A 22,876-nucleotide genomic window follows, 5' to 3' on the forward strand; every position below is an offset into this window, starting at 1 on the left:
TACCCCACAGTGAAGTCTATTCAAAGACCTGGGCAGATTTAGAACTAAACTCTTGCCTCTTTTTTATGTGATTTAACAATTACCCATGTTGTTAACAACCATTAAACAAGGTAATAAATATAAAGGGCTGCACTTCTGATTGGTAGACTTCTATAAATAGCACATGAATGCCTGAGACCTCTATTAAAAGCCTGTGACTTTTAATTTAAAGAGGAACCATAGTCTTAATGGCGATAATGGAAATTAACAGAAATTAAAAACAGCGTGTTGTATTTCTTTGAACCTCTTCAAAGCTTTTAGCTAAGATGGCTAATAGACCGGTTGCTGCCAGAAGAAAACCCATTACAATTAGAGAACTACAATGTCATAAACACTGTTTCATAATGTATTTTAACAGTTTTCTTCATAAAGCAAGAGAGTAAATCAAATCTATAATCACACAAACACCAATTCCTACATGTCTCTCATTGATTGGCTTGGGCTTACCTGATGGGAAGCTTCAAAGCTTGTCCCTTTCACCAACACTAGTTGGCCCAATACAAGATATTACCTCATCCACTTTGTGTCTCTAACATCCTGGGACCCACACAGCTACACCACCACCACTGCATACGTGATGAGATGGAAGCCGCATGCAGAGCTGCCTCCCATAGCATTTCAAAGGAAATTCTCTGGTAACATTTCAAAGAATGCTCATCACACCTGCAACATACTGAGGTTGTGAGAGCACCCACCAGCTACAGGGTTAATGGTTGAAAGAGAGATTGGAGAAACAATACGTCAGGTGAAAAAAAATTCAAGCTGAGACATAAAAGCATGTAAAACAAACAGGAAAAAAAACCTCTTGATTTCTACTGATGTTCAATATACAAGGAAAAGAGAAGCCAAGGATATAATGCATGGTCTTACCTCTATGCATTATCTTATGTTTTTCTCTCAAATATGTGAGACCTTTTATTACCTAAAGAAAAGAAAATTCAACATTTCAAAGCTGTAAAACTAGTAAAAATGAAAACATGAGTTTCGTCCAAGCAAGAATTTCAAAATGTCATCTACAATCAAAAGCACAATACACCCTGGCAAGAATTCAAAGAGAAAATAAAGGCAGTCATGTTAAAATTTATACTCCAATTTGCCATAATAGAGAATAATGTTAACCAAACAGCCACCAGAAATGTCATGGACACAACCTACTGCAGTAAAGATACTTAAAGGGTAACATTCAAAACATTTAATAGACCATTTTAATTATTTTGCTGGTTCTTTTTCCACCCAGTGGTAGTAACAGCAGCTGACATCCCTCGGTGGAAAATCAAAGCAAACACACACAATGCAATATGTGTGATCCATCCAAATGCCCTCAGTTACAGAGTGGTGACATGTATTAAAAATAAATAAATAAAATAAAAATCTCTAAAAAAAAAGAAAAACCACTTTAAAGCCTAGTAATATTTGCCTGTCCCACTTAAATTTTCCTCAATCCCCCAAACCGGCTGCTTTTGCCTTCTGGATCTGGCACTATCCTAATATAATATGGAGACATCTGGTCTCTGCTTCCCAGAGTACATTACAAATATACTTACAGCAATGCTAACTTTGCCCAAAATCTGCTCTGGGATTCTTCCAGCTTTTTTCAGTACTTGATCCAAGGACCCGCCATCCTAATAATAAGTGTTGTAATATTAAAACATTAATCATATTTATCCAAAACATTTTAAAGCCTACAGTCTGTGAGGAAAAAAAATCTTGTAATTTTGAAGGCAGACAATGTGCTGTTTCCCATTGCTTGTGATGAAATAAACTATCCTTTTGGCTTTCTATTGTAGTGGTGAGTATCAGGGAAAAAAGGGCAGCTGGTCATTAGAAAAGGTTAATCAGTTTTATACTAACCTGTTTAAACAACCTGAGACCTGGCAACCACTGAGGTGGACCCTTGAGTCATTTAGTGGTCTTTTGGTCTTGTATAATTCCATGATGCACAGGCTGATTCTCCTTACTAAGGAGGCCTTGTCCATGACCAGAAGTGACAAAGCACTAGGAGCGCAGCAAGCTTTCTGCAGCCTACGGTTGTATTTAGATGCATTTTAACTGTTCTCTGCATGTCCATGAGGTGCCACTGTCTCTCTTTTAGATGCTCAGGATTTGGGCAGAATGGAAGGTTTAAATCTTGCGGTCTGTGATGGTCTGAGTTGATCTTTGGGATAAAGGCAAGACCAGACCTCAGAATCATTTTATCTGGATGGGAAATACAGTAATCTAATTTGACGGACAATCTTCCTGTCTATTATGTATATTCCAGTAGCACACAGTGGCTCCAAGCAGGATCAGGATCCCATTATGCTATGTACAGTGCACAGAGATTGACACTCTCGAAAGTTTATAATCTAAGACAACAAGGAACATAGGGAAGGCAACCATATACTGTTTTTTCAGACACTGTCTGTATATGTTTTGATTCTGTAATTCTATTTCCTGAACACTGAGTAGACAGTATAGCAATTATGAAAGAGACCTAATCAGAGGTTAACAGGAGGTTCTGAAGAACTTTGAGCACAAGGTAGGGAATCATTGAACTATTTATCAGCTCTACTGCACTCAGAAATCAGGTAATGTCAATCTCTCTCTTTTGCAACAAACACTGAGGTTGTCAACAGCATGTTCCCTGGAACCCCACTGATAGCCAGTCCCGTACAAACTCTAGGTAGTATTTATGGTAACTGAGGATGCCAATGTGTCATGCACACCACCAAATGCAGACACAGGTGACAGGCTATGACTCACCAATAGGAAAAAAAAATAGAAAAAAATTGTTTTTCAAATTTCATGTTGAGTAACTACTCCACTCATTTTACCAGAGTTAAATAAGTTACTAAACACATGCACTTGCACCCTTTCAAATTCAAGCAACTCTGTTGCTAAGAGCTTCAGAGAAGAAAAGCTGTATAAATGATACTTATTTTTAGCAACCGATTATGATCTAATTCAACAGTAGCCTTGAACAGATTTTCTAGAACAGAGACTACATAACAAAAAAACAGAACTTCTAAATTTTATTTCTTTAAACAAAAACAAGATCCAATTACATGGCTGATGATTTGCAATATTCCAGAATTCTTGAAATCATACCCCCAGGCATGGGATATTTTTCTGACTCCTTTTACAAAACTCAGCAGTGGGAAGTGCTCTGTCACTTTTCATATCCCTAAAGAAAACCATATAGTATGCAAGCTACAATGCAAGCTTGTATCATTCAGGGGAGTGCATCCCAATGTTCCCAGGGGAAAGATTTTAAAAAGTGCATATGACCCTGTGTTAAATGTTTGTACTCACATTCATGTAATCAAATATGAATTCAGGCAAAATAAATAAGAGTACCAATGGAAAAGTGCAATCAATCAAATAAATATAAAATGTAAAATATATACACATTATATAATATGTAGAAAAAACATGCAGTCCTTTTTTCTCAGAAATTGATTCATCAGACAGAAGGATTCACTCTCCAAGGCAATCAATAGACCTTTGAATCAGGCCCCAGCAAGGTGCTGATACCTTCAATTGCCTTGAACATCTAGGTGCTGAGCAGCTTTTAAGAGCAGACCCAAATATTTTGCTTGTCAAGCACTTGTTGCTAGTTGAAGTTAAGATTCACTTCTGATATTTTCAGCTGGACAAGGACAATAAATTTAAATCTGCATTGATAGGATTTTCTTTTTTCCTGATATATTTAAAGAATTCCTTCTTATTGTTCTTACTCCTACTGACTGATAACGTTAGCTTCCCTTATCAATTGTCTGCATTTCCTAACTGCTGTATTTGTATTCATTGCTATCAGCTTCTCCATTTGTATGTATAATACACACTCACACACGGCATACACTTATTTCACCTCCCCTCTTAACCAAGTTGGCTTTTAACCAAAAGTAATCTTCTTTCATGATTGCAGAATTGTGTTTTTTTGGGCATCTATCAAAGCATTTTTAAATACAATTACCAATCACCATTCCTGTTTTTATGTTTAAGCATTTCCACCCACTCAGTTTTCCTCATGATTGGTTTCAGCTTTGGGGAATTGGCCTCTTTAAAGCATCAAGTATATATATTATTGGATAGCACCATATTCTGTTTGCACATAGTAAAAGAAATTAGATTGTGATCACATGCACCTAGGCAACCATACATTTTCCCTAAAGATTTCCTTTAAAGGTGGTCAAGGCAACATTAATATAATGATATAGAATATCCCTAGATAATAAAACACCATTTTATTTGCTAGAAAATGTGGTTCTTTGAACAGAAATTGTTCAAAACCTCCTCTGCCTGATGAACGAGGGAGGGATATGAATAACCTTTAATCACAGAAAAATTGCTCTAAACATTGGGCTCCATATGGCTTAGAGGAATGCTGGCAGATGGCTAGAATAATCTGTACTTTTCTATTAAAATGAAAATGTTAAAAAAATTATGTTGGTATGAAACAGCCATTGTTTATGGTGCTTCTGGTCTTGCTAGTTCCCCCTGTAATTCCTCTAGGAATTCAGAAAGAATGGGCAGGGCAGATATCATTTCAGAGAGAACAGAGGGAATGCATCTACACTCGAAAAATTCAGTACCTATATTTACAGCAGCTGCACCAATGATAAGCCACCACTGGCATTACAGGTCCAGGTATTTTTAACTTTGTGTCAAAAAAAAACAAAAACACAAAAACAGCTCAGAATAGGTTTTCAAGTGGTAAAAACATCTGATCCCATTTTACACCGGTGGTCACACTGATGGCTACTTTTGGTGGGGCTGCACCAATGCTTGCAGTTGCTGTAAAAAGAATTTTTCTTCTCCTCATACTCCTCAACAGTAATGCCTCTGACTGATTCAACAGCATGTTGACTGGCTGTAAGAATGGTCACTATAACGTGGATTCTCAAAGAGTAGGGATAAAGGAGAAGAAAATAGGGACTTTTGTAGGGCTATGACAGATACAGAGGATCAGTCTCTGGAAAGGGCGTAAAAACATAACTATGCTAAATCCAAAGTCCTCAGATTTGCATGGTAGAGCTGAACTCCAATATTCCACTCTTCATACATGCATAACGGGCTCCCAGAGGTTCTATGAATATATGCAGAATACGGTATCTATTGGATTTTATATTCACAGGAGTTTGATACCAAAATTTAGATTAACACACACAGATACACATGTACTTACCATGTGTTCCATGCAAATGCTGATCTCCCCATCACTGTAAAAAGCTCCGTAAAAGCCCACTATGTATGGAGAGTTACATTCATGTAGAACTTGTAGCTCACGAATGATCTGGTTTCGAATAGCTGGCTTGATCTCCAAGTGAATTAACTGTAAGATAAATCAATTGTTATTGTTCCCTCAGTGACAATTAAAAAAAAAATACATGACTTGGATACTGCAATATTTATTTTAACCCACTGAAATAATACTACTAAGCATTATCATCCTATAGAACTCTAGGCATACCTGTTACTGGGGAAGTTCCACATTTGTACCCTTGATAAAAACAACAGTATGTGAATTCCAGTGCTCATGAAAAGATGCTGGATTTACAGCAATGGAAAGCGAAGTCCTGATTATCCTCAGAATAGATACAGTACACATAGAGCAATGAAAGCTCCCCATATGAACCGCACCATTATGTCTCCAACTTGACATGAATGGAAGGGTCTGAAGACAGGGGATAGCTCGGTCTCCGTGTCCAGTTAATAGCTTGCTTTTCTGGTGAAACTAACAAAATGATGCAATTTGCAATATGCAACTTTTCTGTGCATGTGTGTGGCCACTAGGGAATGGTCTATTTCAACTAAAACAAACATTTTAAACAATGCTTTTTTCTTTTCTTACTAATATTTTATATTTAATATAAATAACACAATGTCAAATAGACCTCAACTAAGATATAAAAAAGTCTTATTATACAGTGAGTACACCAAAGGTGTGGATTTTTATTTATTTATTTTTCAAGTGGCGGACATTTCTGATATTCTAGAACTACACAAGTAAGCCCCCAACATTGCAGATGAGAGTACTGTGTAAAGACATTTTCTTCCTCAATTTAAAAAGACACCCAAAATATAAAAGAAAACAACTATATTAAAACAAAAATGCAAGATAATCTTCTCAACCTGCAGTAGTAGCAAGAAAATTGCTCTTTTGATAAAAATTAAAATTCTAATTATGATAGGCAAGTAAAAGATAATCTACGATAATTGTTAAAATTCAATATGTTACTCTTTGCTCTATGACAATCATAGTTCTTGAGAGACATTAATTATAGCATAAAAGAATACCTGATGTATAGTATTTATATTACCAAGAGTGGGATTTTTATCTTATCTTTTCAAGAAGTTCTTCAGTGGGAACATTTTGTTCCAATGCATTTTTTTTCCTCTTCCATCTATTTACTGTTAATGGATCTATTTCAGTTATTTAGACTACGTAAACTGAGGAAAATCCATGAATGAAGTTACATAGCAAAATATGTCACAATGCCTAATTGCTTTGCAAACATCTGGGCAGATGGCTTGCAAGCAGCTGCAGAAAGACATGTCCCAAATACATTCAGCAAAGAACAAAATTCAGTCACACCTTGGGCATTTAAAAAAAAAAATTCATCAATATGAATATATATCTAAAGAGAAGCTATAAAATTACATTGCTTAGCTAGACTATGTCTTGCCTAATGCAAAATACGGGGTTTTTATTTCTCTCAGAAAGAGTACAGATGCAGAGAATACTTTATGGAAAACAAAATGGTACTGGAAAGCAATTAAGCAAAGATAATTGATTTAATAGCCTATAAGTGATAAGTGTCAAATGACAAACTAGGCTGAAATTCCCCTCTAAATGTTTTATAAAATGGGTGAAAAAAAATCAAGTAAGTTGGTTCTGTGCAAGAGACTCACTGATCTGTGAACTTCAAAAGTCTCACCCTGAAAAAGGGGCAACTCACCTTGATTCCCACAGCTTTGAAAGCAGAACGTTATAGTGATGTATATTACTAAAGAGAACTGATTGGAAAATGGTTTTTTCCCCCTTGTGGAAAATTTCAATGCAAATGAAAATGTCGTCACTTCCTTGAAAATTTTCTGTGGAAACGTTTGACTCTTGAGCCAAAAATTTAAACTAAAAATTTTCAGCTGAAAACTCGGATTCTGAAATTCTGCCATGGTGCCTCACAAAGGTTATAATTTGGGTGCCTCATGCCCCATTCCCCTCTATGGGCAGGCTCCGTAGCTGAATTACATCTCCTGTGTTTTATGATGGCCTCCTCTCTTGCTGAGCCAAAGCAGGGCATAACAGCCATTCCTGACCACAGTGCTTCATGAGAGATGCAGTCTGGCCAGGGAACCAAGCACAGAGAACAGGGGCATAAGGCAGCTGAACTACAGTTCTCATGAGATACCAGAGCAGCATTTCAAAATCAAAGAAGTTTTTTTTGGTTTTCAGTGAAAGTTTAAAAAAAACAAAACAAAAAAAAAACCCCAAGCCACAAAATGCATCCTTCTCATGAAAAAAAAATCATGTAATTGAAATCCCAATTTTCAGATGAAAAAGAGTTTTGATGGAAAGTTTTCAATCTACTCCTCTTACAGAAACTGCCAGACTACTGCCCTGGGGTAGAGGGGGTGAAATGGAGCTGGACTATCACAGTCCCCTCCCCTCCCCTGCCCCCAACAACTCCCTGGACCCAGAACTGTAGAGGGGAGACCCCCTCCTCCACTAGGGGGCACTAGGGTCCAAGTGATGCCTCGCCTCCACTCCACCACCATATGATCTTGGGGGGAAACTGCAGAGAACAGGCACTCAGAGACTCTGGCCAGTAGAACCAGAAGTAGCCAAAGGAGGGACCTCTGGATCCTTGGATATTCCAGTGAGAACTGCAGAAAGTTCTCAGATAGCCTCTGCCCTGTGCTGATTGGCTGTTTGCTCCCCCTCGTCCCACCCGCCAAGACAGTCTCTTCAGTCAGCTTCATTCCACACCTGCCCCTCTTACCCTATTCTCCCCTCCGCCTTCCATTTAGCTGATCCCCTCAATCAATCCCAAACAATAAATAAGTTGTGGCACTAACATGATGTTCGCCACCGTCACATTGTTCACACTACTTGCGTGTTTATCCGTTCCCCTGTCTGCGTGGTCTATTGAGAGTGCAAGCTACTCAGGGCCAGGGCAGTTTGCTGCTCTGTGTTTGTGCAGCACCTAGGACAATGGGACCCTATTCTTGGTTGGCCCTTAGTCACTACTCTAATAAACACGATTAATAATCATGATTTAGTAGCATGCTATGCAATATTAAATAATCACGTGACACTTGCCAAATGCATAAAGTTACATTTTTTACTTTGCCAGGAAGAGCTCTCCTTGTGGCAGGGGATTCCTACTACACAGACAAGGGGCTCTTCCTGCATTCCACTGAAGGAGACAGGGGGGCTGAGACAGTGGTTCCACTGGCCATTCCCCCTGTTCCACAATAAAGGAGCCCTGATGGTGCAGTAGCAGACACAGAGTAGGTCTACTCCTCGGCAGCCTGTGGAGGGAAAGGAATGAGAAGGAAAGTTTCCCCCTCCTCCAACCCCAACAGTGTAAAATGTATTAAGCCTCTGTACACAAGCCTGGCTTAGGGGACAGGATATGCCGCTTTGCTAGTCCAAAACGTTTAGTAAGTAGTTGTGGATATCCTAGTCATTAGTGAGGTTCTACGGTGTATTTAGATTTTGTGTCAGAGAGAGAGAAGATTTTTGGCAGTAAATAAAATACCTCCTACTTTACAAAATATGAGAAGCTGCTAACAAAAAAGGGAGGGGATTATTGGCCTTTCATCGCTCCAACGTGGAACATAATACCATGTCCGCAGACAGGGGAATGGAGGCTAAAGTAGTATTTGACCTTTGCTATTTTTAGAAGGCATTTCCACTTCTCCTGGAAGTTGGTCTTTAGTAATATTCTGTGTGTCAATGTCACTTTTTGATGGGCACTAAGCTGTGAAAAGGCATCATTAAAGCTCCTGTTGCCACGGAGGTTCTCACCTTTCTTGCCATAATGAGGCCAGAAGGTTTGTGTGATACTTTGAAGACCACGCCGCCGTTTCCTGCTCCCAGTTCACTGATTTTCTCAAAGTCGTCATCCTTCAGTTCCCCAACCTTTTGCTTCTGAGTAAGGAAAGCTTCAAGACGTTTACGTTGCTGCTCATCCAATTCTAACTCTTCCAGCTTCTTCTGCAGCGCCTCTAAATTTGTCCTATGCAGCAAAGAGAGCGTAATTTGATTAAGCTATCTGAGCCCACTAAGGATATGTCTACACTACAGCTGTTACAGTGGCACAGATATGGCACTGCAGCACCGTTGTATAGACACTTCCAACATCAACAGAAGGGGTTTTTGCATCAATATAGTTAATCCATCTTTCTGAGAGGTGGTACCTAGGTCATTGGAAGAACTCTACCGTCAACCTATCCATGTCTACACTGGAGGTTAGGTCAATCTAACTACGGCAGTCAGGGCATGACATTTTCAGCTCTGAATGACAAAGCCAGATCAATCTAACTTTTAAATGTAGACCAGACCTAAGCAATGTTGCAGAGGTAAGAGGACTACCACCACTGAAATCAAAGACTACTGGAGTAAGACCCTGAATCCTTGCACTTACATGCATCATCTTGCCAGATCACGTCTTACGTGCACACTAGCAAGAGTCACACAACTAGGTCCTTGGTGTATGTAAATAGTTTCAGTACAGACAAAATAATACAAAAGCAGCTAGATAACATCTATCCCCCTCCTCTTTGAGGCACTGGACCAAATTCATGCCTGGTGGAACTCCTTGCTCCACCTAGTGGGTTCAGTGACTCAGCAGTACTGGTTAATGGTTTGATTAATATTACACCACCTCCACACAAACTATTTTTGGATTCAGATTTTTAATAGGTAATATGCAACTTCCTGCAAAGTTTGTCTAAATGTTTTAAACACTGATCTTCACATGTGATTAAAGATCTGACAATCCATTCAAAAACCTCTCACTTGCATTGTGATACAAAGAAAGTCAGAGAGTTTAAGGCCACAAAGGCCCATCAGATCATCTCGTCTGACCTCCTGTATGTCACAGGCCACCAAGACCACCTAGTAATCACACATCAACCCCAACAACCGGTATTACACCAAAGTATTACAATCCTCCAGAGACTAAATTGTTGTGTACCACAGGAAGAGAACAGGAGCAAATAAAGCATAGCCAATAGAATAAAGCAATTAAGCCATTCCAGTCATGCACAAACAGAAAATACATACATAAAATAGCCACTGCGGGGATAAAATAAACTGATTCAATAATAACCAGTCAAAAAGGTTTCAAATTCATTTCTTCTTCTGGTCAATAACATGCCAACCAGAAAGCTTGATTTAATATTGGTAGAAAAATAAAGAAGAGCCGAATATAGCAATTCAAAAGGACAGCTATATTTGGGACAGCAGCCAATCCGTTCAACTTTTACATGAAGAAAACAAACCATAATTTAACTCCAGGTCTTAAAAGTATGTCATGTCTAAGAAACAGTACATCTGAACAAGAACCCATGCAGATATAGAGATTCCTGAATCCAACAATAATAATAAATTGCAGCTGCAGAAAATATCTAGGGACAAGCCTTCAAATTATTGCTCAGCCAAATCATGAAGCTCTTACCCAGGCAACATTCCCAATGAACTTAGTGCTGTGAGAGTAAGGATTTCAGGAGCTGGCTCACAGCCCTTTAGAGAGTGCAGCAGGAACACTTTCTCTAGGGATGATTTTAAAGAAGTGAAGGACGATATATAGAAAAACCATTTCTAAGCATCACTTTATAAATACTATTGACTTTCAAAACCATGACGGAAGGGAAGATGCATTCTAAGTTCTCAGCCAGACACAGACCACTTCAATTGCTGCAAGGTAGATTCTCTAAACAGCAGCGACAAATTATCTTAATATAGCAATAAGTCTGAGCGGATGGTAAAAGTATCAGGCACGTGACTTCCCTCCCTTCACTTCCGCTAACCTGCTCCTTCAGAGCCAAAGAGAGCACTCAAAATGAGAAGTTATCCCTCTTTGAGCTTCCACAGCAGACATGGAATTAGCATCAAGAAGGGGTAAGCAGTTTAATTAAGAGTCCATTTGTGAGAAAACTTAATCCAACAATCTGAATATGAAAGGGTTTTAAAAAACAAAACCCACACAATCTAGACATTGTTAACAGCCCTTTCCCTGAATATGATCACTGTCAAGGTTTGTACGCCACCCTACTCCTAGATCAGTTAAAAGTTTGAACGGTCGAGTTAGACAAGGCACAATTAAGGTTAACTTAGTTCTTTCTAAGCATTATCACTTTATTAAGCAAGTTGTATACAGAGTATGAGAATTCCTGAGGTCTACTTCTCCAATACTGAAGCCTATTCTCATTGCAATAATGTTGAAGATTTACTAGCCCAGGCACAAGATCAGCTCATTCATCCTTACCAAGAGGATGAGTAAAAATATAATATTTTCCTCATTAATAAAAAAGCAAGCAGGAAAATAAAAATACACAATCTACTCATCCTGGACAAATGTAAAGTAGCCTTACAAAATTACACACATGAACTAGTCTACATGGGAAAATGTCTTGGTATAACTATACTATAATCATTTTTCTGCACTATAATAATACTGTTATAAGTCCCTGCGTGGACACTTTATTCTGGGATCAAAGTGATTTTATTCAGATATTAACAGAATAATTTGGAAGCAGAGTAGTTATTCGAGAATCAAGTGTTCACACAGGGACTTACACCAGTATCACTATAATGGAACAGTTATGTCAACATAGCCGTAATAAAACATTTTTCCATGTAGAAAAGCCCAATAACTAAAGGAGTCCGGCAGACAGACACTATTATAAAGCTGAACTGTAAAGAAAGAGGTGTACTTTTTCTCCTCTAACTTCACAAGCGTAAGACAAAAAGCAAACTAGTCACTAGAATTTTCTCAAATATTCCCAGTGAAAAATAACTTAGCACCAGATGAAGTAAAATATATATTTGGGGGAATGCAGCTGTCCTCCGTCTCTTTTCTTACTGTGATAATTACATGATAAAAATAAGAGCAGGCAATGATTAACAGGAGTTAAGTACCCTTTATTATGTTACAGTAAACTCTTGAGCATTGATGCAAGCAAAATCTAAACCCTGCACCGGAAGTTTGCTGACAGATGAGAATAAGCAGCTCATGTTTTCTAAGAGCACATGCTGACAGACCCACTCACCTTATGTCCATTTACTAAGTCAGAGAGTATGCCATGTCAGCTGAAGTCTTCAGCAGGTTATGGTTTAGTCAAATGGCCACGTGCTACACTCACAGCTCGCCAGTAAGAGACCAGATAGTCCATTCATCATGGGACACTTCACCTTGAATGGTCCCTTAGCATATGAGCTAACTACTTATGCTAAACTATCTGTTTGATCTTGTATTTAGCTGTGGCACTGGGAGTGCCTTTCCCAGACCTGAAGTAGCTCTGGGCAGCTTGAAAGCTTGTCTCTCTCACCAACAGAAGTTGGTCCAATAAAAGATATTAGCTCACCTACCTGGTCACTTAAGCAGAACTAAACAACAAACATTCCATGCACATTCCTAACCAATGTTGAACATATTGTTTAATAAAGAAATACAAAGACAGATAAATACACTTTGGAAGTACAGCCCTATATGCTTTATAGGACAGCTACAAAATTACAGGAGGGTGAGGAGAGGGAAGGATCCTTGATATTCTTTGTATCACCCATCCAAATTTTGCATCCTTTAAAATGTCTCCCTATGGCTAACTGGAGCACCTTTCCAGAGCTTTAGTATGCTCCCATTAAAACTGAACTCCTTCATAGTGTCCTTTTCAGCTATTTCTTTGCATTAAATAGGGCCTGTGACGATCAAGAACATGTATTCAACTAAAGAATCGTTTTTGTCTAACATGATTTCTATGCAGAAGACACATTGTCCTGGGTCTAACACAAAGGGCCAGATTTTCAAAAGAGCTCAAAAGATGGATGTACAAGTGCTCAGACACCATACCTGGGGCCTGTCTTTCAAAAGAGCTCAGATCCTATTTAGGCACCTAGGGCAGGATTTTTAAAAGCACTCAAGTTGCTTAGAAGGACAGTCTCATTGAAATTCAATGGACTTGTGCTCCTAAGTCACTTAGGCACTTTTGAAAAGCATATGCCTAAATAACAGAGCGTTCAGCACTCACCATGTTCAGCTCTGGCCACTAATTTTGGTGCCTAAATGGGGACTGAGGTCTTCTGAAAGTTCGGCTTGAATGAGGGATAATAATAACTGTAGAAAATCTGGTCTGTATGCTGTTGACTACTGGGAAGGGGGCACGCCAAAATCCATGTCTTTATTTGCAAGTAGTCTTGAGGGGGGTTGTTACACTTGCTAACAAAAGGCCTGCTACAAATCTTCCCTTTAAGGAGCTATTGCACCCTCTTGAAGGCCAGTCAGAGGAAACAAGAAATTGTCTCTCAGTGGTAGGAATATACAACTGAAAGGACCAAGAAACCAGACTCTCATAGACAGGCTACCAGACCACTTTTCAATATCCTTTTTGAGGAAGAGAAAAATTCCATTTTCTCTTTGCAAATCTGACAGCTGCCATATTGCTCATATGGAATATCCTTATCAATTGCCACAGATAAAAAAAACATAACATTTCTGTTTGTCAGGAAAGGGGCGATCTGCACAACAAACAAATCTCTAGCAACAACACATTGGTAGTTAAGTTCTCAAAGGCGGGGAATTTGAACTAACCCAGGGAACTCAGAAGTCAGGAAAGAGCAGAGCCTCAGAGGGAAATCTCTATTCTTTTGGTCCTTACCAGGTGAAATTCCCTGTAAGAGCCAAGTTGTAGAGTAAGGAATATGGAGCAAGAGGGAGGGAGAAAGTCCTATAGATCCCCAAGTTTCTTTAGATATGTCGTCCCAGGGCCTTGCATATGAAATTTTACGAAACAGAGGAAGATTATGGGAATTCATAAACCAGTATCTTCAAGACTGGTGCACTGTGAGAAACATTAAGGCAGCGTGATCAGCTGGAAGAGGTAGTAATTGAGCGTGAAAAAGTCTGGGTGCAGAAGACACTCTGGTAGATACTGTATCTTTATATAAAACTCTTATTCAAAGACAAACTACCTATTAAAATTCATCCCCATTGCTGTATGCGGTCTTGGAGTCAGTTTTTCATTGTCAAAAAGCTATGCCTTTGCCAGAGTCCCATCAAAACAAGAAATAATCAAGCCATCCAGTGTTTCAGTATTCCAAATATTATTTTAAATCAACAGGTGGTACCATTTAATTCATTTCTATCACTTTCCAACACAAGCACAGATATTTGACACTGCAGTAGTGAACGAGTCCAGCTTTTGTAGCCATGATCATCTAAACAGAGCAGTAGTAACCATTTGTCTCTCCATTTGTTAAAGGCACCCTATAATTCTACATAGCACATACAATAAATACATTATCAGCTAGCTAGTAGTAACCAATATATAAGCTGCATCGCTAACTCAGCCAGAGCCACACTAGAAAGTGCCATGCCTGACCAGTCGGGCTGGAGGGACTATGCCTACATAATGCCTTCTGGGGCAATAATATGGGGGGGGGGGGAGGGAAATACACACACACAAGCAGCAGAACATACGTCTTTTTAAAGAAAAATGCAGCACCAGTATCAAGGAATTAGGTTTACAGGGTTGGGTGCTGGCTCTGTTCCCATCCTGCCTAGTCATAACTCTCTTGGGGTACGTTGCATTACCTCTTCCCTCCTGCCCTCAGACACAACACTGCAGACTTAATTCTCCACCTCTTGCGCAAGGGACATTTCTATAACTGCCATAATTTCACAATTCTGCTTTTGCATTTCTAAGCAATTCACCGCAATAAAGTCAAACCAGAACAAATGTGCTGTTCATAGGGCTAAGTTAAATTTAGGTATATGCATGCGGACCAATTGAAAGGCAGGATTTTCTTGCAAAGTACATAACTGGGGCTACTCTTTCAGATTTTGAGTAAGTAGTAGCAGAGATCAGCTTCCCATCAATCAAAAAATCAATCAATCAATATTGCCATACATGGGGAGAGGTTCATAATCTTGCCAAATCTTGCATATCCTCTATAACAGGTAAAAGCCCCTGTTCTGACCAGGGCTGTCACTCTCACAATCACAGCACAGAGGGTGTGCCAGGAGCATGGCTGGAATCAGGAGTGTGTCAGGGGCAGAGCCAATGGCACAGAACCAGTGGAGAATCTAACCAGTGCTGCTGCCCAAAGGGAAGCCCAGAAAGGCTACCATAACTTAGGCCCCAAGGGCCAACTAAATTCGACAAAGGCCCCCTTGAGCGGTCCAGAATCTGGAGGATGAACAGCTGGCTAAAATCCACTTTAATCCCTACTTGTCCCTGTGGACAGAGCTGGGCCTTCTAAAGGAGCAGTACATAATCTCACCCATGGACTCCTGAAGGGGCAAAATGTCATCCAGATGCTACCACTTAAGCTAGGTTGCTAGGTCCCTTTTAAGGCCCATCAATCTGGACAGTGAACACTGAAACCTGAAGCAGCATGCTCCCTCTTTGCAGCAGCTGGGAGACCGCTTACTCTGTGCTAGATGGTAATGTCACAATTTAGCCCCAGAGAAGCAGAAAAGAACTCTTCATTTTCAAAGCACGCTAGCAATAATGCCAAATGAATTAGACCAAACTAAATATATTTCTATTTACATGTTAAGAGGGTAAGATCATTTTGGATTCACATCCGTGACAGAATAATGGCTATTAGCCAGGATGGGTAAGAATGGTGTCCCTAGCCTCTGATCGTCAGAGGATGGAGATGGATGGCAGGAGAGAGATCACTTGATCATTGCCTGTTAGGTTCACTCCCTCAGGGGCACCTGGCATTGGCCACTGTCGGTAGACAGATACTGGGCTAGATGGACCTTTGGTCTGACCCAGTACGGCCATTCTTATGTTCTTATTAATATACCACAATGTTAATACTCTTTTAAAATACTTTTTGAGGTAATAAATTATCTGTAAATCTTTGTGCCTGGATACGTCAAATATTTGTTAAGAGTTGCTGATTTTTATTAATTTTAACTGTGTGTATTTTTACAATCTATTCAAAAAGAGGTGATTCTGTGACTGCACAAGAAGGTACAGTATCTTTCAGATCTACTGGGGGCTGTTTTCTGGAACAGTGACAGTAATGCTTTTCCAAGCGCCTACACACCTGTCAACTTTAAAAAGAAAGTAGGCAGTGTACTACATGATTTGCATGAACCACCGCAATCAGGGAACTGAAAAAAATTCTCAACTAAGATCATGAGGACATCTTATACATTTTGAAAGACAAAGTGGTTTCTATTCTGCACAACTGTACTGAAACTGGGTGATAAGAAAAATAAATGGGAAACTTCTCTTATCACAGAAGAAATGGTTAGTGGAATAATATGTAGCATAAAGCAGTATCTTATGTTAGTACAAAAGCTTCTTCTAGTGTCAACAGTCTCTCTTTACTTGTGGTGTAACTCAAATGCTGCCTAAGAAATGACAGCCAGAACACAGTCCACAAAGATTTATCCAAGATATGTAAATTCATTCAAAATGTACAAAGGTCTCTGTTCTTTGGCACAAAAACAGTAACAATTTCTGTACATTGTCAATTTTCAATATAATTGATTTTCCATTTTTACAATAGATTTGATTTCAAAATTAATGCTCACAATGACTGGACAACCTGTATTTGGCACCAATGCATTAACTTTATCTGTCCGTCTATTTAATAGAGATAAAAGAAAAAAAATCCAAATAGGAGTTTCTTCATATGCATCAGCATATATAAGCCCCAGTTCAGCAAAGCCCTGCAGCTTCTGTCTCACTGACTTCAATGTTAGGTATTGACTGAACGTGACTAGCTTGTGCTTCACGGCTTTCTTGAATAGTGGTCTAAGGTCCAGATTCTCCTACCTTGACTAACAGAGTAGTATTTTACTCCATGAGTAGTTCCACTGAAACAAAACTTCTCTATCACTTTGCAAAAACTATTGCGCAGTATTTCTGTTGCAAAAACAGACGACTGCAAACTTATCACATGCCTGGACACAACCCGTTCCTTCCTATGAATCCGATTGCTCCATTCTTTCATACAAAGAGCATAGCGAAGCTTAAAAGAATGCTTTTTGGGAGGACGGAGTAGAAAATTCATCAAGTTCTATCCTACATCCAGTGAAGATATGGTAATTGACAGTAACCAATTAAATGGCACAATTCCTTTTCTCACTACATTCTGTAAAGGCTAAATCATGTTCTGTTCTTTAGGATCTTCTCCTCTGAAGAATAATAATAAGCTCTACTATATCATATCAGATCCATAGAACTCACTGAGCTATAGAACAGGAGGCAAGTATCATTATTCCATTCTAGCTATGGAGAAACTGAGGCAAAGATGATGGTGTGATGTGCAGATGATATAAGATGTTACATTTTCCTTCAGTCTGAATTTCTCTGAGGCCTTGATGGTTGATGAGGATGAACTAGAGGAGCCATTTCTATAAATTCAACCACAGCATAATATGTATTTATTTTAACAGCTTCCCCCAAAACTGTAGTTCAGCATATGCCAAATTACTGAATACCTGCCCAGCAGCTAGGAAGAATGCGAGAAGAATGTATCCACTCAGAAGTAGTCTTTAATGCCTGGTCCAGATCTTCCTCCAACACTCTCCCATTGCCACCTACCCAAGAAGCAATGCAGAAGGTCTAAGATTAGACAAGAAGCTAGAAGTATGTTAGGATCTTGAGGAAGTCCTCATATATTACCAAGAAAAGAAGAGATTCAGACTATTTTCCGCCTGCTTCTACCAAGTGGAAACATAAGTCTTCTTAAAGATAACTTGTAACAGATGCTCCTTTGAAATCAGAGGAGCTACCCACACTGATTTAAACCACTGAGGATCAGCCCATAATATAAAGGCTGCCACTGCAGTCAGAGAAACTGCTCAATTTCCCACATGCCCTTGAGTAGCCCATAAATAAAAAAGGTTAGTGTCAGGAGTTGCCTGGGATGGATTAAGACATATATTCAGGTTTAGTATCATCAGGACACAAATATCAATGAGGACCAAAATGGAGACTGCTCTACTTAAAAACCAGACCTTCAATGATAAAAGAAAATATAGCCAAGCACACTTTGTTTTGTATAATATTCTCTCTCCAGACTGACAATCCATGTCCTCAACCTTCAACAGCTGGAAAACAAACTTCAGATGAGGAAGGTAAAGAGGTGGCCAGATGAGTTGAAGGGCTCTGGCACAAATCCTGCAGAGTAAGGGCTCTGCAACCAACACAAAATAAATCTGCAAAAGAAGTTTATAGATTGGACAGAAAAAACAAAAATCCTTCCCTTGGTTCCTTCTCCTTTGCCACAGCGTTCCTGATGTCACAGAAAACCTGAAACATAAGCTTTTCAAGCAGGCAGTCTCAGTAACATGTATGAACTGAACTGAAGCAAAACAGACACTGGAGCAGATCAGAGGAAGAAGGGAAGCCATGGGGACTGATGGTGGTGCAAAAACCGACAATTTGATTAGTTGCTGAGGCCCAACTAACAAGACCTCCACGGGGAGACCTTACCGCCAGACTCAAGTTTGCTATAAACAAGGGTTTCAATCAGAGGTTAAAACAACGACAAGAACAAAAGATACTGAAAACTCAGTAAGAACTCGAAATAACTGACAAAGGAAATTCATTCTCTCCCATCATAATCAACAGGAATCTTGAAACGGAAAATTTAGGTCTTACTTATAAACAGAAGCATATACCTACATAACGGATTAAAAGAAACAGTACTGCAATAGAAGGTAAACATCTCTCAGAAATTACAGCAGCAGGCTGTAAGCACCAACCATCTATTTGTGCTTGCAAAGGTCCTGTTTTTCCACTGTATTATTAATCTCTGTACATATATTCTCTATATAAGAACAGGAGATACAGATTGAGATGGTAATGATGGGGATAGCTCTTGGGCAAAGAGGCATGTCACAGAATTTAAAATACAGTTGTCCTAGATTTCAAGTTACAGTAAAGTCTCCTGTCTTTCTATAAAGAAAGAGCTGGAGTGTGAGAGTGCAGTGCTTAGTGCCACAGAAAATCCAATTGCCTGATTTGCAGGTGTTTTCAGCATCCATCACTCCAACTGAAGTAGATGGGAATTATGGGTATTCAGCACCTCTGAAAATCAGGCCCTGTGGTTTTCTGCTAGTAGACTACAGACTGCAAAAAAGCTGGTCAGTGGAAAAAACTGTCAAGAGCTCAGAATGACAAAGTGGGCAAGGTAATATCTTTTATTGGACCAACTTCTGTTGGCGAGAGAGACAAGCTTTCAAGCCACACAGAGCTCTTCTTCAGGACCTACTTTGAGCTCTGTGTGGCTCAAAAGCTTGTCTCTCTCAACAACAGAAGCTGGTCCAATAAAAGATATTACCTTGCCCACTTTGTCTCTCTAATATCCTGGGACTGTCACCGCTACAACTACACTGCATACAAGAGCTTAGGGTGGCACGTTTTCCAGACTCTCTGAAATATCTCAAGAGTCTTACTTAAACAGTGGAGCGAAATACTGGTTTCAATTAGCCTCTCTTACCAACTGAGGTTTAAAAAGGGTAAATTTAGAAATTTAATTAAAACATGTCTAGAGAAGAAGAATGTTCTGAACATGCTACTAATCATGGAGTATTAAGCACCAAAGGCATTAGCTAAATCATTTTATCATTGTATATGATAATCAAGATGTTGTCTTACTCAACTAAGACTGGAATTTTAGTTAAATGACTCAGTCGTGGGCAGCTCACACACAATTCACAACTGTTTCAAATGTTTTAGACAACAGATAAGGTTTGATTTGTTATAGAGGGTATGTCTACACTATGGAGACTGTATTGGCATAGCGAGATCACCGTAGACAAAGTCTACTCTGACAAAGGGGTTTGTCATTGTATGACCACCTCCTGAGACACAGTAGCTACACGCTGATGGAAGCATTGTCCCATAGACTCAGCTGTATCCACACCACTGTTAGGTTGGCATAGATGTGGCACTCCGGAGTGTGTATTTTTCACACCCCTGACTGACACAGCTATGTTGACCTCACTTTTAAGCATAGGCTAAGCCATAAAGTTACTACTTCAAGCTAGCTACACGTTTCCCATTTAAAACAAAAACAAAAACAAAAAAAACTTGCTTCAGCTTTCATACAGATTGTTTGATTGGTGACAGTTACCCATGTCTCATCTTTGGAAAACTATACCAAGAAGAAAAATAACTTGATCCCAAGGGGCAGAGTATATGGAAACTATTGTTGCTGCAGACTCTTCTGGAATTCAACTAATGATCTTATTGTCAAAGGTGTACACTACTGTGAAGGGTCGTCTACAGAGGGACACTCAAGAAAGTTAAGGCAAATCAAAGATGTGAATTCCATGTACATACATGGAGAGCATCCCCTTGAGGATTTAATGCACTTTAGACATGGATTTATGTCCTTAGCTCAAAGTTACAGCAAACTAGGGTTAAACTAATTTTTAAATTTATGTGCACTGACTTCACATTTTCAGTTGATTCACCTTAACTTTCTTGTATGTTTCCATGTAGATATGTCTTCGGTGTGGCACTTATTCCTACTCAGTTGCAACTGGAATAAACTTTTATTAAAAAAAAAATCTTTAAATGTATTCTGATCCAGTTTCTGACAAGTAACCATCCAATATTAATCTGTCGACAGAAACTGCATGTCACAAACAATTTCCACATCCATAACACATGTGGATATATCTAATTAGAACTTCTGCATGCCAGTCACATGATCTGAATGACGTAGACAAACATTCACAGAAAGCAAATGTTAGATTTTCAAAATTATTTCAGTTCTAATACAGAGTGATTACCAAAACATGTAAGGAATGCTTTTTAAAGCATTCATCCTGTGTCCCTTGAATAGGTTTAAAGGGTTCTTTGGAAATTCTTCTCGATACACAGACTGCCCCTCATCAGTAAAAATACATGTTACAGTCTGCCAGTCATTCTGTGGGACTTTTCATTAGGATGGAATACCAGGGAGCTACAGGTTTTCAAACTTTTTACAGCAAGTACTATATCCAGAAAGCTTTGAAGAGTGACTAATAACAGTCCAATGTTTCCACGGTATACAATACATCATGATGTACTAATAGCAAGCATTAACTTACAGTTGACATGACCAGAAAAATCCACCATTTAGTTTATAATGCAGGTGAGATCCAGATCTGCATCTGAATTTCCCTAAAGTTTGAGAGTGCTTTAAATCTGGTTCCAATGTCTTGAAAAACAAACAAAATTTCACTTCACATGATGTTAGTCATTAACAAAATAATAATAATGCCTACCTGTAATCAAGGTAAATTGCAATTTTTTAAAAAAATCATTGATTTTTTCCCCAGTCTCCAAGTTACCAACAATACACACAAAAGCAAACACTATATCAAAAAAAAATAAATTAAAAAAAAAAGGGGATTTTTTCCAAGCTACTTTATCCATTTTCCAAAGATTTAGTTTAATCCTTAACAACATATAAAGCCCTCTGTACTCTGGTAACAGTCCAATCCTTTAGCAACTAAATAACCTTCACTGAACAGCTGACCTCTCTTTCCCTTTGTTTAGAGCCTAAACAGCTTTGTATTCAATAATCTATTTCTGTGATGCAGAACTATATTTTCATTTCAAAGTAGAATGGGCCTTCATACATACATCACTAGATTTAGTGCATTTGCATTTCTTCTCCGGATACCCATGTTCAGATCCCTCATGTAAAAGTATCCCAATGGCTTCTACCCAGTCTTAGTGAATATATTTATACGTTGTAAAGCTGCGCCACCCAGCTACTGCAAACACAATTGTGTAATCCAGTGGTTCTCAGCCCGGGGGCCCAATTAGCACACAGCTGCAGCCCATGTGACATTCTCAGGGCCAACAGCAGGATTGTCTGGCTATGTGGACTCTCTCCTCAGGCCCTATGCTACCAGCACTCCCAGCTATCTTCGAGACACCACTGACTTCCTGAGGAAACTACAATCCATCAGTGATCTTCCAGAAAACACCATTCTGGCCACTATGGATGTGGAAGCCCTCTACACTAACATTCCACACGAAGATGGACTACAAGCCATCAGGAACAGTATCCCCGATAATATCACGGCTAACCTGGTGGCTGAACTTTGTGACTTTGTCCTCACCCACAACTATTTCACATTTGGGGACAATATTTATCTTCAAGTCAGTGGCACTGCTATGGGTACCCGCATGGCCCCTCAGTATGCCAACATCTTTATGGCTGACTTAGAACAACGCTTCCTTAACTCTCGTTCCCTAACACCCCTACTCTACTTGCGCTACATTGATGACATCTTCATCATCTGGACTCATGGAAAAGAAGCCCTCGAGGAATTCCACCGAGATTTTAACAATTTCCATCCCACCATCAACCTCAGCCTAGACCAATCCACATAAGCGGTCCATTTCCTAGACACTACTGTGCTAATAAACGATGGTCACATACATACCACCCTATACCGGAAACCCACTGACCGCTATACTTACTTACATGCCTCCAGCTTCCATCCCGGACACACCACACGATCCATTGTCTACAGCCAAGCTCTAAGATACAACCGTATTTGCTCCAATCCCTCGGACAGAGATAAACACCTACAAGATCTCTATCAAGCATTCTTAAACCTACAATACCCACCTGCTGAAGTGAAAA

At 39.3% G+C, this 22,876-nt stretch overlaps 1 protein-coding gene across 3 annotated transcripts in view; it reads right to left on the reverse strand.

Annotated features, from left to right (window-relative positions):
* MAP2K1 (mitogen-activated protein kinase kinase 1) overlaps nucleotides 1-22,876 on the reverse strand; it is a 74,155-nt gene that overhangs the window by 24,937 nt on the left and 26,342 nt on the right. For all 3 annotated transcript variants that reach the window (XM_044979974.1, XM_044979972.1, XM_044979973.1), the window contains 4 exons: nucleotides 9,056-9,266; nucleotides 5,207-5,353; nucleotides 1,584-1,661; nucleotides 910-961 (listed from right to left, as the gene is read on the reverse strand). In XM_044979974.1, coding sequence (XP_044835909.1) covers nucleotides 910-961; nucleotides 1,584-1,661; nucleotides 5,207-5,353; nucleotides 9,056-9,266 — 488 coding nt within the window. The remainder of the gene's footprint in view (nucleotides 1-909; nucleotides 962-1,583; nucleotides 1,662-5,206; nucleotides 5,354-9,055; nucleotides 9,267-22,876) is intronic.

Source organism: Mauremys mutica, chromosome 11 (assembly GCF_020497125.1).
Source record: "Mauremys mutica isolate MM-2020 ecotype Southern chromosome 11, ASM2049712v1, whole genome shotgun sequence".
Lineage (NCBI taxonomy): Eukaryota > Metazoa > Chordata > Testudines > Geoemydidae > Mauremys > Mauremys mutica.